General features: G+C 35.8%; 1 protein-coding gene across 3 annotated transcripts in view; it reads left to right on the top strand.

The window, feature by feature from the left end:
- Positions 1–9343, top strand: part of SESN1 (sestrin 1) — an 80827-nt gene extending 71484 nt beyond the window's left edge. For all 3 annotated transcript variants that reach the window (XM_090279735.1, XM_090279736.1, XM_090279737.1), the window contains exons 6-10: positions 2298–2445; positions 3498–3610; positions 5689–5879; positions 7416–7560; positions 8164–9343. In XM_090279735.1, coding sequence (XP_090135861.1) covers positions 2298–2445; positions 3498–3610; positions 5689–5879; positions 7416–7560; positions 8164–8250 — 684 coding nt within the window. In that variant the 3' untranslated portion in view covers positions 8251–9343. The remainder of the gene's footprint in view (positions 1–2297; positions 2446–3497; positions 3611–5688; positions 5880–7415; positions 7561–8163) is intronic.
- Positions 9344–15371: the final 6028 nt, after the last annotated feature.

Genomic DNA, 15371 nt, shown 5'->3' with positions numbered 1-15371 from the left:
CGGAAGCGTGGCAACCTTTGGAGGGGCAGGAGGCCAATATAAAGTTCAGAGGCCATTGAACATCAAAAAGAAATAGCTCTAAAGAGATAAAAGGCCTAGTACAGCACTTGGTATTTATCAGATGCTAAATAAGAGGTAGCAATTACATACCAAGAGACCAGCACATGAATGAAAATCATTTTCCCAAAGTTGATCAATGTACTGTGCTGACAAGGCACAAGACCCCGTTTTCACCCTCTTATGCTACTGGGGATCATGTTGTAGGTCTGCATGTGTCCACTGACTATTTATCAAAGCTTAGAGATTATGAGATGTCTAAGGGAGGATATATCAATTTCTAAGATGCTCGGAATTGTATTGTTGTTTTTCCCCACCTTTGATATAGTACAAGACTAAAGAAAAAGTACTTGGTTATTTTTAGTGATCCTTCTGTTAAATAATTGTGAAAAAAATAGAAGAATTTTCTCTAGTGGATAAGCTCCCCATTTTCAGGTGTTCAGTTGGCTACTTTTAGAAGGTTTATAGCCCACACTGATGGGACTCGACAGTAATCTGCTACAGCTTATTCTTATTCTTCAGGTACATATCACATATCTGACTCAGTTCTTCAGCTACAAATGGTTAAAAACAAACCAAAAATAATCTCCTCATACAATATTAACATTTTAATACTAAAATGAAATGTCTTAACTTTTTTTTTACACTACTGACAACTTTTAACAGATTGTTCAAGGAGCCAAAGAAATACACTGTTTCTCTCATTTCTATCAAGAATTGTCTCACCTAAGAATACTTAAAACTTGACAGTTTATTTTAGAGGAAAATGGGTAAGCAAAATAAATTAACTCAATGAGGGATAATGTGAGTTGACAGAGGCCTTGATTAGAAAACAAAAACAAACAAACAAAAACTTTGCGTCAGTCTCTTAAATTTCAGCCCCATTTAAATTTTTGTTTGGCTATTGACCCTGTCTCAGGAATAATTATGGATAGGTATGTATGTATCAGAAAAATCACCAACATATCACAGGAACACTTTCCATCATGAAATTTTGAAAGAAAGTGCTTAGTAACAGGGAAGGCACCTTGGTGTAACTGTTAGGATCATATGAAAATATAAAGTACAAGTAGTATACACTATTTTTTCTCTTAATATAGAATCATCCTGACAATCATTCTGCAACACAAATTTCTTGAATATCTACTATGTGCCAGGCACTATGCAAAGTTCTAAACATATACTAATAAATTAAAGAGATAGGTCCCCTGCCCTTATAAAGGTTTGGTCTCAGGGAAGCAGGAATTAAACAAGTATCATACAATAACAGTTACAAACAATTGTGAAGTGATTTGTTTTCTGAAGGGAAGAGCAGAGTGCTAATTTGAGACTAATTAGGGTGGCTGGGTTGGGGTTGGGGGTTTAGGAGGAGCATGTAACCTGACCTGACACCTGAAGGACCATTGGTGCAAGCCAGGAAGAGTGGAAGAGGAGGGGGAAGAACATTGCTAGCAAAAGAAATTTATAAAGGAAAAAACAATGGTTTTGTATTTGAATACTATGATTTGAAATTTTAAGGTTTCTTACTATATCTTATCAGATATAAATTACACAGATTTGATCCAATTTCATAGTAAGAATGCAGCAGGGTAGAGAAGTATAAATTGTTTGGCTAGTTCAAGACCACTTGGCCAGTCCTCTTGTGTCAGACCTGTGGTTGCAAACGCACCACTGCTCTAGTCATACCAGCAAGTGACAGCTGCCAGCTCCATTTTCAGAGATCAAGTGGACAGCTCCAACCTTATAAAAACATATTTCATTCTTAATTGGTAAATTGGAAAGAGAGAGCTGATTACTGTAATTTAAAGGTGATAGACATTTGTTGACTATATGCCCAATATACACAGTTGATGCAAAACCACTTATCCTTTGTGTATCTTACTTGTTTAAGTTGATTGAGCAAGTAGAAGTTAACTTTTAAATATTCAGTTCTGTTTTAAATTGACAAGTAATATTAAATTTTAATTTGTAAAACTTAGCATTAACAGTAATGAGATTACTAATTTTCTAAGGTCAAAACATTAGAATATATTGTCAAAATAGTTTTTCTCTTATACTTTAAAATCTCCATATCTGTGTGATAGGCCAAAACCAGTTTTTGATTGACTCATGTATATTAAAATTATAACATTTATTTTTCTTATATTCTGTTAAAATCCAAATTCTTATGAGGTAGTCTTAAAAGAAATTTAGAAGTTTCATCTTTAACACATGTAACATTAATCGTATTTTCTCTTTAGGTAAGTGATTCCTTCTTTGAGGTTGAAGCCCTCATGGAAAAGATGAGGCAATTACAGGAATGTCGAGATGAAGAAGAGGCAAGTCAGGAAGAGATGGCTTCACGTTTTGAAATAGAAAAAAGAGAAAGCATGTTTGTCTTCTCTTCAGGTAAAAACACCTGTTACATACCGATAAAATTTCTATAGCTTAAAAAAAAAGCCCATTTTTTAAATTTAGAGAATGTAAAAGTTTTTAAACATCAGTCCAAATGCATCTTTCCTTTTAGAGAGGTTATTCCATAGGTATTCCTACCTATAGAGAAAGCAGACAACCTAGAAAAGGAAGTTATAGTGAAAATAGCACTAGGCTAGGAGAAAGGACATTTGAAAAAAAATCTAATTTGTATACAGGCAAAGCTCGGAGATATTGTGGTTCAGTTCCAGACCACTGCAATAAAGCAGGTTTCACAGTAACATGAGTCATGGTATTTTTGCAGGTAGAGGGTCTTGCCCTCAATTTCTAAAAAAAAAGCAACATCTGTTAAGTGCAATACAATGAAGGTATGTCTGTAAATGGATGTTGGATGTTAGCTTGTTTTTCTTTGAGGAAAAGTTTTTGTTTCTATTTACTTGAAACTATAATCTCATCAACTCCTAAACATAAAGATAGTTCAGAAAGGCTTAGAACAATGCAAGAAACATTGTAAAACTGATCTCTCTCTCTCTTTCCCTCTCTCTCTCTCACACACATACATACACACACCTCTTTCTTTTATTCACCATTCTAAAACCTTTGAGCTGTTAGAGAAATAATATATATTATAGGACATCAATATTCAAAGAACAGTCCAAGTGTGAAAGTTTAGAGCATAGCTAATTTGTTATCACCATAAAGATTATCGAAAAGGGTGTTCATACTTTGAGTACATAAGTAGAACCTAATATCTATAAATTGAAGTGGAGACAGAGAATGAGTCTGAATGAAAAGCATAAAAAGTTAACCATGAGTTTTTTTAATAACAGCAAATCTACTTTTATTATATTCCATTTACTGGTAAGTAAGCTATTTCTCTTTATAGTTTTAAGACTATTTTAGTTGATATTGCTTACTCAGGGTCAAAGAAGGGGTTATCCTATTTTTACTTGTTATATGTAAAATGAATTTTAAGTAGCATCCTGTTTTTGAAAAGTTTTCAGTGGCTTCTTTTTAAATTATTTCAGATGATGAAGAAGTTACACAAGCAAGAGATATAGCTCGTCACTTTGAGGATACTAGTTACGGCTATAAGGATTTCTCTAGACATGGGATGCATGTTCCAACATTTCGAGTCCAGGTACAATCACAACATGTTGTATGCACATGATTGGTTTGAAATAATTCAGTTTGACTTAAAATAAGAAGAGCCATGTAGATTTGAGAACTATAAAATATTGCAGAAAGAAGTAACTTTTCTATATATAGGCCCCTTAGGTATATTTATTGTATTGTTAAAGTTCATAAATCAAGTAGCTCAGAATTCAAAACACATTCATCCATAAAACAAAATTACAGTGGTGATTAGATTACCAGATAATGCATTAAAAGTCAAAGTTCTAATATAACTAAACAATAATAGTTGTATTTGAATATAGCTAGCACTTAACAGCACGGGTTTTTCTTCCCCTCCTACTGCGCCCCAGTGTTAGAGTGAGGCAATTTATGCCCTCACATGCGCCAGACCTGAGTGACAGGAGAAACATCCTCAACATATCAAGCATTATGTATGAATGGAGGGAAAGTGATGAGAAAAGTCGGAGGAGAAACATGTTTAAATATAGATACCACAGAAAATAAATCATAACAATTACAGTATTCTAATTTCCTTTAAAATATAAACTGAATGTTATTTGAAGCAATGAGAATTTTTGAGGGTTTCAAATTTAAACATTGGGAGAGGATTCACATAAATATTATTCCAAAATTACTTAATACCTGTCTCTCAGAGTGCATAAAGTTAGTAATATAGGGAATAGAATTATTGTTGGTGGGTCCAGTTTCCTTTGCTTTCAAATTATTAACTTTGAAATACATAGTAAATGTCCCCATTATATTTCTATATAATGGAAACTTAGAGACTTGGTGTTCCTGCAGGATCCTTCTCTGTCTTTGTTTTGTAGGCAGCACTGTGCTAAGTGCTTTGCAAGCCTATATCAGAAGTGATAGTAGCTCTATGTTCTAGTTCCAGAATAAAAGCTGACAATCATCAGTTAATTCGCAAATATTTTATTCTGTGCTCTAGTTTTGCAAGACTGCTTTTCAATCCATCATTAGAAGTATACTGTAGTTTAAAGGAATTTTTAAAATAATCTGCTATATAAGTATTTAATTTAGATAAGTAAATATTTAATTCAGATGAGTTGGTATTCCCAACTTTTCCAGTTATTATAAGGAGCCTGTGTTAACTAATAACTATCTTACCAAAATTATGAAAATATTTGAGGACTATAAGATTTTATTTCTTTGCTCAGGGAACGAAGATTATTTAAGGGGACAAAAATAGACACAAGAAAGAGATATAGAATATTTCTACTTGACAGTGAAATTGTCATGAAATGAATTAGAAATGAAGAAATAATTAGGGCTGGAAAATTGTACAAAGCGAGATTAGGAATTGAGATAGCTGAGTGGCCCAAAAGCTTGGATATTATAAACAGAGGGCAATAATTGAGCTTAGATTAAGGATACAGTAAAGGAAGAAATCAAAGAAACTGGCTGGGCTGCTGAGAGCTTTAAGCAAAAGGTTCCTACTTCTGACTAATGGGAAATTAGTTTAAAATTGGTCAGGTTTGTAGGTTTTGAACAGAATAATTACATAAATCAAATAGGTGTTTTTGGAAAGTAAATATGGAAGCGACATAGAAGTGAGGACTTACTAAGTTTTTTGTTTGAGGTGGAAGGAAAGGAAACAGGGAGATTTAATGTGGGAGACATAAACTAGGAGACTCAATTCATAGGGCTGAGGGTCAGAAGAGGGAGTAGGAGGAATAGGAATGAGTGACAGCTGTGTTGAAACAAAACTTGAAGACCATTTGAATGGGTGCAGTAATGGAAAAAGAGAGTGAACTCCAAGATCGCAACTTCTGGAGGCTGAGTGAGGGGACAGAGAGAGAAAGCGGAAAACAGTGGGCTATGTGTAGGGGGAAAAGATTCCACTGGTTTTTAAACTTGCTGATTATAAAGCAATTTTTTGTATGTTGTAGTATAGAAATTAAAAATATCAAACTTGAGTGCAAGTGAAGCTGGGAGCTGGGAATGTAGTAGAACAGCAGTGGATTTCACCTGACAGCCATCTCACCACACTGCAGCAGTGGGCATACAACTGTACTTGGCCACATTTCAATTATTCACATTTATTGTATTCTCTGTATTTAGGACTATTGCTGGGAAGACCATGGTTATTCTTTGGTAAATCGCCTTTATCCAGATGTGGGACAGTTGATTGATGAAAAATTTCACATTGCTTACAATCTTACTTATAATACAATGGCAATGCACAAAGATGTTGATACCTCGATGCTCAGACGGGCTATTTGGAACTATATTCACTGCATGTTTGGAATAAGGTTAGTCTCTTTTCTTATGTTGATAAAGAGGTATTTTCAATTGGACTAAATTATTCATACTTGGACCACATATGCACACAGACATAAACTCAGAATGATACCCTCTCTGGTAGCTTTTATTTATTTTTTTAATTTCTTTTTCTTGTCTTTTTAATTTTTTAATTACTTTTAATCTTTATTGTGGCATCTAATGAAACTGAACTAATAAGGAAAATAGATGGAGAGAGAGATGACAGCTAGTGGGGGGTGGAGGTTAGTGGGTGGAAGTTAGTGGGTAGAGGGATTGAGCAAAAAAGACAAAGGACTCACTGTCATGGACAGCAGTGAGGTGATTGCTGTGAGAGGGGGTATAAGGGGACTAAAAGGTAATTGAAAAAAAAAATCCAGTAGCTTATGTTTATGCTTCGGAAAACCAATTTATTACAGTTTGGTTTGTTGCCTACCTAGGCAGGAAGGAGAGTTAGGGACATTGACAAGATGCTTCCAGGGAAGGGGAGGGAGGGCAAGCAAGCTGGTCCTAGATCATAGAGGAAACGAGATAAAATTTGTCACTGAACATCTTTGGTATCTTTTCTCTTTGTATCATCTTTATTTTCTGACACACATAGTTCTGGGTTCTTGGAACTTAGTACCCTTACAATACCCCTTTGGCTATACTCACTCCTTCCAAAGCTACTCCCTACTCCCATGATACTTAATCAAAATGCAAAACGTTCATGTCTTGACTGTTAGGTATTCAGCCACATCATTTTGTTATATAGGAAGTGCAGCCATTATATACCACCTGCTAACATAAATACACAAACTTCATGCCACAGTACTTTCTGATTATTTTAGCTGTAAAGGCAGGCTTTTTCTTGCTATTTATCAGTATCCCGGTTATTGACTTCAGCCGCCAATGGTTAGGATCAGCTTTGCAAGAACTTTCTCCCTTTTCTACTGAAACCCAAGTAGGTGTTCTAGAAATCATCACCCAGTGTGTTGGAGCAGACACTGGTGTCTTTGACCACCTTGGCTTAAAGCATAACAGCATCTCCTAAGTGTAATAGACACTGTGAAACCATCTATACAGACTGTCCTTTCCTCTGGGATGCCCCTCCCCCATTTTTCTTTACTCATATGACCTTTGAACTTTTGAGAAACATGAGAAAAATAATTCTAAATATTTTTATTTACACAAGTGGACTATAGGTTATATCATTAATGGTACCAATAATAAACATTATTGTCTGATTAATTTCTTAATTTCATAGACTGTTTCCAGAATTTGTTTCTCACTGTGGTTGGTTGTTTATAACTGTAAACATATACTGTTGCTTGGGCATTGGCAAACTTTTTGTTCACCTCCCTGACTTCTCTGTTTTTTATCCCCTTATACTCACTCATCCACTCCTATTAAGCATTATAAAGTTACTTTTGGGGGGGACAGCTGCCTCCACAAAGGGAAAAGGAGTATAGAATTTACTGGTGTCTGTACTTTGGTAAGAGAAAACAGATTATACATTGAAAATATATTCTCACTTTGTCTTTTAACAGATATGATGACTATGACTATGGTGAAATTAACCAGCTGTTGGATCGTAGCTTTAAAGTTTATATCAAAACTATTGTTTGCACTCCCGAAAAAGTTACTAAAAGAATGTATGACAGCTTCTGGAGGCAGTTCAAGCACTCCGAGAAGGTATGCACTTATTGTGGCTTGTTTAATTTAGCAGTGATTCTTATTCTCCACCTAGTCTAAAGCATTTCAAAACTTTCCATCACTACTACCAACCCACAGAACATTCCAGCCTAGCTGTCTCAGATATCCCTTGGGAGAGAAGCTCATTATGGAGCTAGAGAAAAGGAATAAAGACAGGGAGAACAGGTGGACTGGCCCATCTTGAAAGTGGTAGCATGGCTGTCATTATGTAAGAGGAAGAAAACTGTTTTACAAGAGCTCTCCTGAATTGTTTTTAGATAGAAATATCTGGTCTGGTCTATGATTCATCTTTATAGAAATTGGTATTCTAATAGAGCAGTGTCTCGATTTTCTGAACTATAACCTCTAAGAAGAGAGATGGTCAAACATACATATAAGCTCAAAATAGCAATTCAAAAAGAACATGAAATAGCTTTTGTTTTGAGAAATTGGTATTCTGTTCAGTAAACACAAGACGTCCAAGTTATTTAGTGGCACATAGAAAATGTACTTGATTTTTGGTGTTTATTTATTATGTGCACTGAAAAACTGACTGGGAGTGATTATAACACCACCTTAAATAATGTTGTGTTTTATATGCAGGTTCATGTTAATCTGCTTCTTATAGAAGCTAGGATGCAAGCAGAACTCCTTTATGCTCTGAGAGCCATTACCCGCTACATGACCTGATGCCTTCCCTCTATTAAAGATGATGGAATGATCAGCAGATCTAGTCTACAAGGGGAGGTTCTAAGCCCCCAGGACCAATGGTAGATTAAAGAATTCAGAAATATATTGTGCCATGATTCCTTTAGTTTCTGCTATTTTACTGTGGAAATACCACTGTTGATGTGAGCAGTGAATGCTTGGCAGCTTCAGGTTTAGAGCTGTGAAGAGGGGTTGCCATTCACAGTATTTTGCTTTTTGAAGTACAAGACGCTGTATAACTGTTTTTAATACAGCAAATAGTAAGTAACTCTCCAAATCCTGTTGCTTTTATGTTAAATAAGATAACAAGAATTGGAGCATGCAAAGAATGGACTTGGATAATGACATAAGCTTTTTCACATAAAGAATTTCAGATATTGGTGCTGCTATTCCTGCAGGTGGAATGAATAGAGTGGCTGTTTCAGTTAAGCTATTAGTAATAAAAGTGAACACTGCTACTATCTGAGCCTACGTACATAATTTGTGTGGTTTCAAATTAAACTAGCATATGTGTTCATTTTGTTGCATCTGAAAGAGCATAGAATTATTACTCACTGCTCAGCAAAGGCCATCGTGATGTTAACAGTTCAATTCTTTCATTATAGTTGTTTTTTAAATTCAGAGTTATTGGATGACACTGAATTACAGTGTCATTCTTAAATATTTTCTTCAAAAAGCAGTCTTAAGTGAAAATGTGTAAATTATAAGAAAAGCTGACTATCTCTTAATATGCTGTTTCCCAAGACTTTGACACTGGAGGGCAGCTATCTTGTGCAGTATTTTTGTTTCCAGCACGATAGTTGTGGAAAATGTTGCTATGGACTGCTACAGAGTCCCAGGTGCATTCTGCTCCTGCTGCCGCATTGTCTCCACTTTAAAGAGTGTGAACTCCATAAATAATAAAGCTGGAAAATATTTTTAGTCAGGTTACCAAATTTGATTTACAAAAATGGTAACTTTGAAATGCAAACAGGTTCAAAAATGTATTAAGTACTTTGTATTCTGGGAGTGTGAATTGCTTTTGAAGTCTGTCAGTATTGTTGGTATTTTTCAATAAAGAATAATTTTTCTCCAATTTTATTTGCTGTCTTAATCTCTTTAAAAAGTCATGACTTCACAGTCAGTAACAATTCTGAGTTTCTATTTACTTTCATTAGCCAAGTAGATTCACACTTAAATAATGTTGTACCAGATAAGAGACTGCTGTTAAATGGCAGACTCGAAGTTATTATATCTTGAAGTAAACCAAAGAAAAGTGTACTTCAGGATCTTAGGTAAGACTATTTATCTTGGAAATTACTGGCATGGTTCCATGCCTTGTCCCTTTTGAATTGAGTATTTGAGTTCAAATAGTTATTAAACATTATTAGAAACAAGGACTTATTAGGGAATGGCATAAAAAAATGACAACTAGAAATAGCTCCTGTTGTAATTAATAACTCTTACTCATTAAAACATTTATTGAGCTCAATCATTGCCCACAAATTTATAATATGTGAATGGGGGTGGGGGAGGGGTGGGAATAGGAGTGGAAAGTCACAGTTGTGAATAGAGGTGGTACCTACTTTGTGGAAATATATGCTAGTAAGAAAACAAGACCATCATCAATTAAAAAGAAATTATTTAATATATTTTATATTTAAAGAAATGTATAAAGCCCATTTCTAGTTAGCTAACAGTAATATATACATGGTCCTACCCATTGAATTTACACCATGCTTTTGCCCTCTTCTGTCTGCTGCTGATCACTTCATCATAGCAATACAGGTGAACCCAACTAGTAAGGTTGCACTGGATATAATTAAATTTTTACTCATTCTGCTTCTGCTTTGTCTTGAAAATACAAAATTTCTAATAGAGAATGTGATCACAAAATAAGATCAACTGAATGCCTTATCTTAGTTCACTGAAGAAATCATAAGTCAAAATGAATTTTTTTAAAGATTTTATTCATTTATTTTTAGAGAGAGGGAATGGAGGGAGAGGGAGAGAAACATAAGTGTGTGGTTGCCTCTCACATGCCCCCAACTGGGGACCTGGCCTGCAACCCAGACATGTGCCCTGACTGAGAATCAAACCTGCAACCCTTTAGTTCACAGGCTGGCACTCAATCCACTGAACCACACCAGCCAGGGCAGAATGAAATTTTTAATGAGTAAAAAAGTGTTCTTATACCTAAAGTAATAAAGGCATGCATGTGATACAAAGTTGATGTTTCAGTGCCTCCTATTTAACAGGTGCTTCCTGTTACTCAGAATGTTTGCTTAAAACTAAATACACTGGATTTCTAATGTTATTATATAATCTTTGAAGCTAATAATTTCCAAAATAATTAGGGAAGGTTAAATAGTGAAATAGAATACTCCATGGACTATCAAAACTCTCACCCCACAAGAGGAAAATTTTTTCTTAAATAACCATTAAAAAATTTAAGTTGAGGGTTCCAGGATTTCATTTTTAAAATCTGAGGTTAGGGGGTAAAATTTGGGGAACTTTTATATTAGGCGAAACTTAATTCAATATCTCTAACTATAAGAATGAGATTAGGACTTCCGACCATGATGGAGGCTTAGACGGACACGGTCAGTCTCCCTCTACAACTCGAAAGGAATACAACTACCTCAAAACAAAAGATAACCAGAAATCCCAGAAAATAAAACTACATGGAAGCCCAACATATGAAGTTATAAACCAGCGGTGCTTGTCCGGGGTGAGATCGGAATCGGAACAGAAAGGTCGGGTGGTGCTGTTTGCGGTAGCAGCGGAGAGAGCGGCAGAGGGAGCAATCCCAGCTGCAGTCGAGCCCCAGCAGCTCACGACCCCAACGCGGGGAAAGGCAGCACCCCCCCCCCCCATCAGACAGTGAGACCCAGAGGGCAGGAGGACGGATCCCAGTCTTCCAGCAGAGAATAATGGCAGGAATCCATCTTGGACCCCCGCCCCCGTACAAAGCACACAGCGCAGTGAAAAAGGTTGGGATCACGCTGGTCGCCAGGTAGTGACGAGTACACAGGGCTCCACCCCCTACAGCCTACCCAGGAAGCAAAGCAAAACACAAATCTGTCAAAATGAAGGAGACAACGACTGAAATCCCAGTGACGGAGCTCACCAGGTAGCAGATGAAGAACCTGACAGACGAACAAATAGGAAACCTTTCAGAGGCTAAGTTCAGAGCTATTGTTATAAGGTGGCTTACAGAATTAACAAAAGATTTGGAACAGAACAGGGAAGGAAAGAAAGCCACTCATACTGAAACGAACGAAAACACATACGAGACAAGTCTGTGAAAATAAAATCCAGAGATCAAATCAACAAACTGGAACATAGAGAAGGAACAAACAGTCAACCAGTGCAGAAAGAGGAAACAGAAAGTAAGGAAAGTGAGGAGAGGATCAGAAACCTCTGGGACAGCTATAAGAGAGAACATTCGGATTATAAGATTGCCAGAGGGTGAAGAAGAAGGACTAGAAGTTGAAAAATTACATGAAAAAATAATGAAGTAGAACTTCCCTAACTTGGGGAAAGAAATAGACTTACAGGTCCAGGAAGCACAGAGAGTTCCAGAAAAACTGGACCCAGGGAGAACCACTCCAAGACACATTATAATCAAATTGTCAAAAATTAAAGAGAGAATCTTAAAAGCAGCAAGAGAGAAGAAAAGAATCATGTACAAAGGGGTCCCAATTAGACTATCAGCGGATTTCTCAAGGGAAACCCTGCAGGCAAGAAGGGACTGGCAAGAAATATTCAAAGTAATGATAATCAAAAACCTACAGCCACAAATACTCTATCCAGCAAAACTGTCATTCAGAATAGAAGGGCAGAGAAAGTGCTTCCAGGACAAAATAAAACTGAAGGAGTTCATTAGAACCAAACCACTAACTACTATATGAGATGTTAAAGGGATTGGTTTAGAAAAAGGAGGATCAAAACTATGAACACTAAAATGAAAACTGCATCACAAGAACCAAAAACAGAAGCTAGGGAATTGAAACAAAGGCAAACTAAATAGGCAACAAGAGTGGAAAAAGAACTATAGGTATGGGGAACATACTGGGGGGAGGTCATCAGGGAGGGGGAAGGAGATGGTATAGGAATTAAGAAGCATAGTAGGAGGGAATGGAATAGACAGGAAGAGGTCAAGAAGAACTATATGCACAACCAATGGACATGGACTAAAATGGGGGGGACAACTGGAGGGAGGGGGGCCACCGGGTGGAGGGGAGCAGAGGGAAGGGAAATTGGGACAACTGTAACAGCATAATCAATAAAACATATTAAAAAAAAAAAGCAGAGAGGGTATTCCAGAGGACAATATCTTAGTACTTGGGAAACCATCAACTAACAAATTCATAATTTATTAGTGAATCTTTTACATTAATTGATGCAACTTTTAAAACATTAATTTTAACTCTAACCATACGTGCAGAGTGATAATATAGCTAATGTTTTTAAGCAGTCACAGCAACTGTAAAAAGAGATATTTTTATAATCCAGGAATAAAAAAAGAAAATTTTAAATCATTAGCATTAGGAAAATAACACTTAAATAAAATGTTCATATTGTGGTGGGTAAAAAAAAAAAAAGAATATTTTAAACTTAAAATTCATTGAAAAGCCAAAAGATTTTTATTCTTCAAATGGTTTAGCTGTTTCAAATTAATTTTGATAACAGACCTTTGGCAGATACATAGATAAATAAAACTTGTTGGATAAACATGTTTTTCAAGCATATTTTTCATCATTAAGATACTCTAAAAGCTTTGGTAGCATATTTATGACTCATGAATATCATAGGCAGGTAGATGGGAGTTTTATCACCAGTGAAGCTCCAGGTCCTCATTCCCAAAGGTTACACTAAGTTAACAACAACATAGGGACTGAACTCTGGAAATGAGTTGGGAAGTTAAAGCACCCAGGTGAACAGAAAGCCAGGAGGCTGCTCCAAAAAGTTTGTGGCATTTTGCTCATGCTAGCCCCTCCCCCTACTCAGAAGAGAGTGACACAATTGAGAGGAACTTCCCAATTCCAAGCTCTTCGCTTAGGACAGAAAGAAAAATGTGGAACTTGTGTCTAACATTCTGGCTTGTGTGAGGGCTGCTTTAGGGAGTAGATTCTCAAATGCCTTGGGGTGCTAGTGGGAGTGGTGACATGGGGTTGAAGGCCACTGAAAACAAGGGAGGACAGAGGTGCATTAGAGGAACAGGGACTTAACAGTTCACTAGGCAGGGTGCACAAAAGAGTACAGGCAGGAATACAATAGAGATTGAAACAAGGAGCTCCTGAGAAGAAACCTTGGGCAAGTCTCTTAGGGAAATTAAGACAGTTCAAAACAGATGTGTATCCTGGAATAAAAGCACACACACAAGCTCAGAGAAGATACATCCCCAGAAAACATCTGGGAGGTCTCAGAGCTTCTAGCCAGGCTGATTGGCAAAACTGTAAAAGGTTGAAGAGGTGCCTATTTTTCAAATGCCAAAATCTCAACAAAGTTCACAAGGCATATGGACAGGTGAACATGGCTCCAATCTAAGAAAGCTCTCCAGAAACCAACCATAAAGAAATGCAGAATGTAAACTGTAATTGAAAAAATGAATTTTTTAAATTAAAAAAATGCAGATCTCTGAATTACCACTTTTAGTTTTTGTATAGAATTTGAAAGACAAAAGCATAAAAAATAACTATAAATCTATGTTGATGAGTACAAAATATATAAAGTATAATTTGTGACATCAATTACAAAGGGAGGGTGGGCAGAGCTATAAAGGAGTGGAGTTTTTGTATGCAATTCAAGTTGACAGGAGTTTAAAACAGATTGTGATGACTTTAAATTTTTTTTTATATAATTCACATGGTAAACAAAGAAAATATCTCTAGAAATTACACAAAAGGAAATGAGGGAAAAAAAATCAAAGCATGTCACTACAAAAAATAAAATAAAAATCAAACACAAAGGAGGGAGTAAGGGAAGAAGTGAGAGGCCAAAAAGCTACAAACATAACACAGTGAACAAAATTGCAATAATATTTCCCTAACTGTAATTACATTAAATATGGGGTCATTGAATTCCATAATCAAAAGATATAGATTGAATTGGTAATTTTGATTAAAAACCACATGCTATCTACAAGAGACTAACTTCAGATCCAAGGGACACATAGTCTGAAAGTAAAAAGGATGGAAAAAGCTATTTACATGCAAATGGTAGCCAAAAAGAGCAGAAGCAGCTACACTAATATCAGACAAAAAGGTCAGTTCATCAGGAAGATATGACAATTACAAATGTACAAAACACCGGACCTAAATATGTTAAGCAAACATTGGCAGTATGAAGAGCAATATAGATATCAATACAATAATAGTAGGGGATTTAATACCCCACTTTCAATTATATATAAAATAAGCAAAAGAAATAAGGAAACAGAGAACTTGAACACTATAGTCCATCTGAACTGATCAGACATAGAGACACTTCATGAAACAATGGCAGCATACATATTCTCAAGTGTGGATGAAATGTTCTCTAGGATTGACCACATGTTAGGCCATAAAACAAGTCTAAACATACAAAGTATCTTTTGCAATCACAATGCAATGAAATTAGAAATAAACAGCAGAAAGAAAAACTGGACAATTAACAAGTATGTGGTAATTAACACACTCTTAAACAACCAATGAATAAAAAAATCAAGAGAATTGAAAAATATCTTGAAATAAAATGAAAACAACATACCAACTCTTATGGGATAATAGTGAAAGCAGTGATAATGGAATTTTACAGTTATAAATTCTTAAAAAAGAAGAAATATCTCGTTAGGGAGTGGAGGGATTGAGCAAAAAGGAAAAGGGACTCGTGGACATGGAAACAGTGTGGTGATTGTGGTGGGGGAAGAGGGTAAAAGGGGGGCAAATGGTAATGGAAAAAAATACAATAAAAGAAAATGAAAGGTCTTCAGAAAGAAAAAAAAAAGTATCTCAAATCAACAACCTAACTTCATGCCTCAAAGAACTAGAGAAAGAACATTCTAAACCCAAAAACTAGCAGAAGGAAGGATATAAACATTAAAGATAAATGAAAGACAACAGAAAAACAGTAGGAAAAAA

The sequence above is a fragment of the Furipterus horrens genome, unplaced genomic scaffold (assembly GCF_987537825.1).
Source record: "Furipterus horrens unplaced genomic scaffold, mFurHor1.1.pri manual_scaffold_6, whole genome shotgun sequence".
Lineage (NCBI taxonomy): Eukaryota > Metazoa > Chordata > Mammalia > Chiroptera > Furipteridae > Furipterus > Furipterus horrens.
Note: the sequence above shows the minus strand (reverse complement) of the source record. Positions and strands in the feature narration are given on the sequence as shown.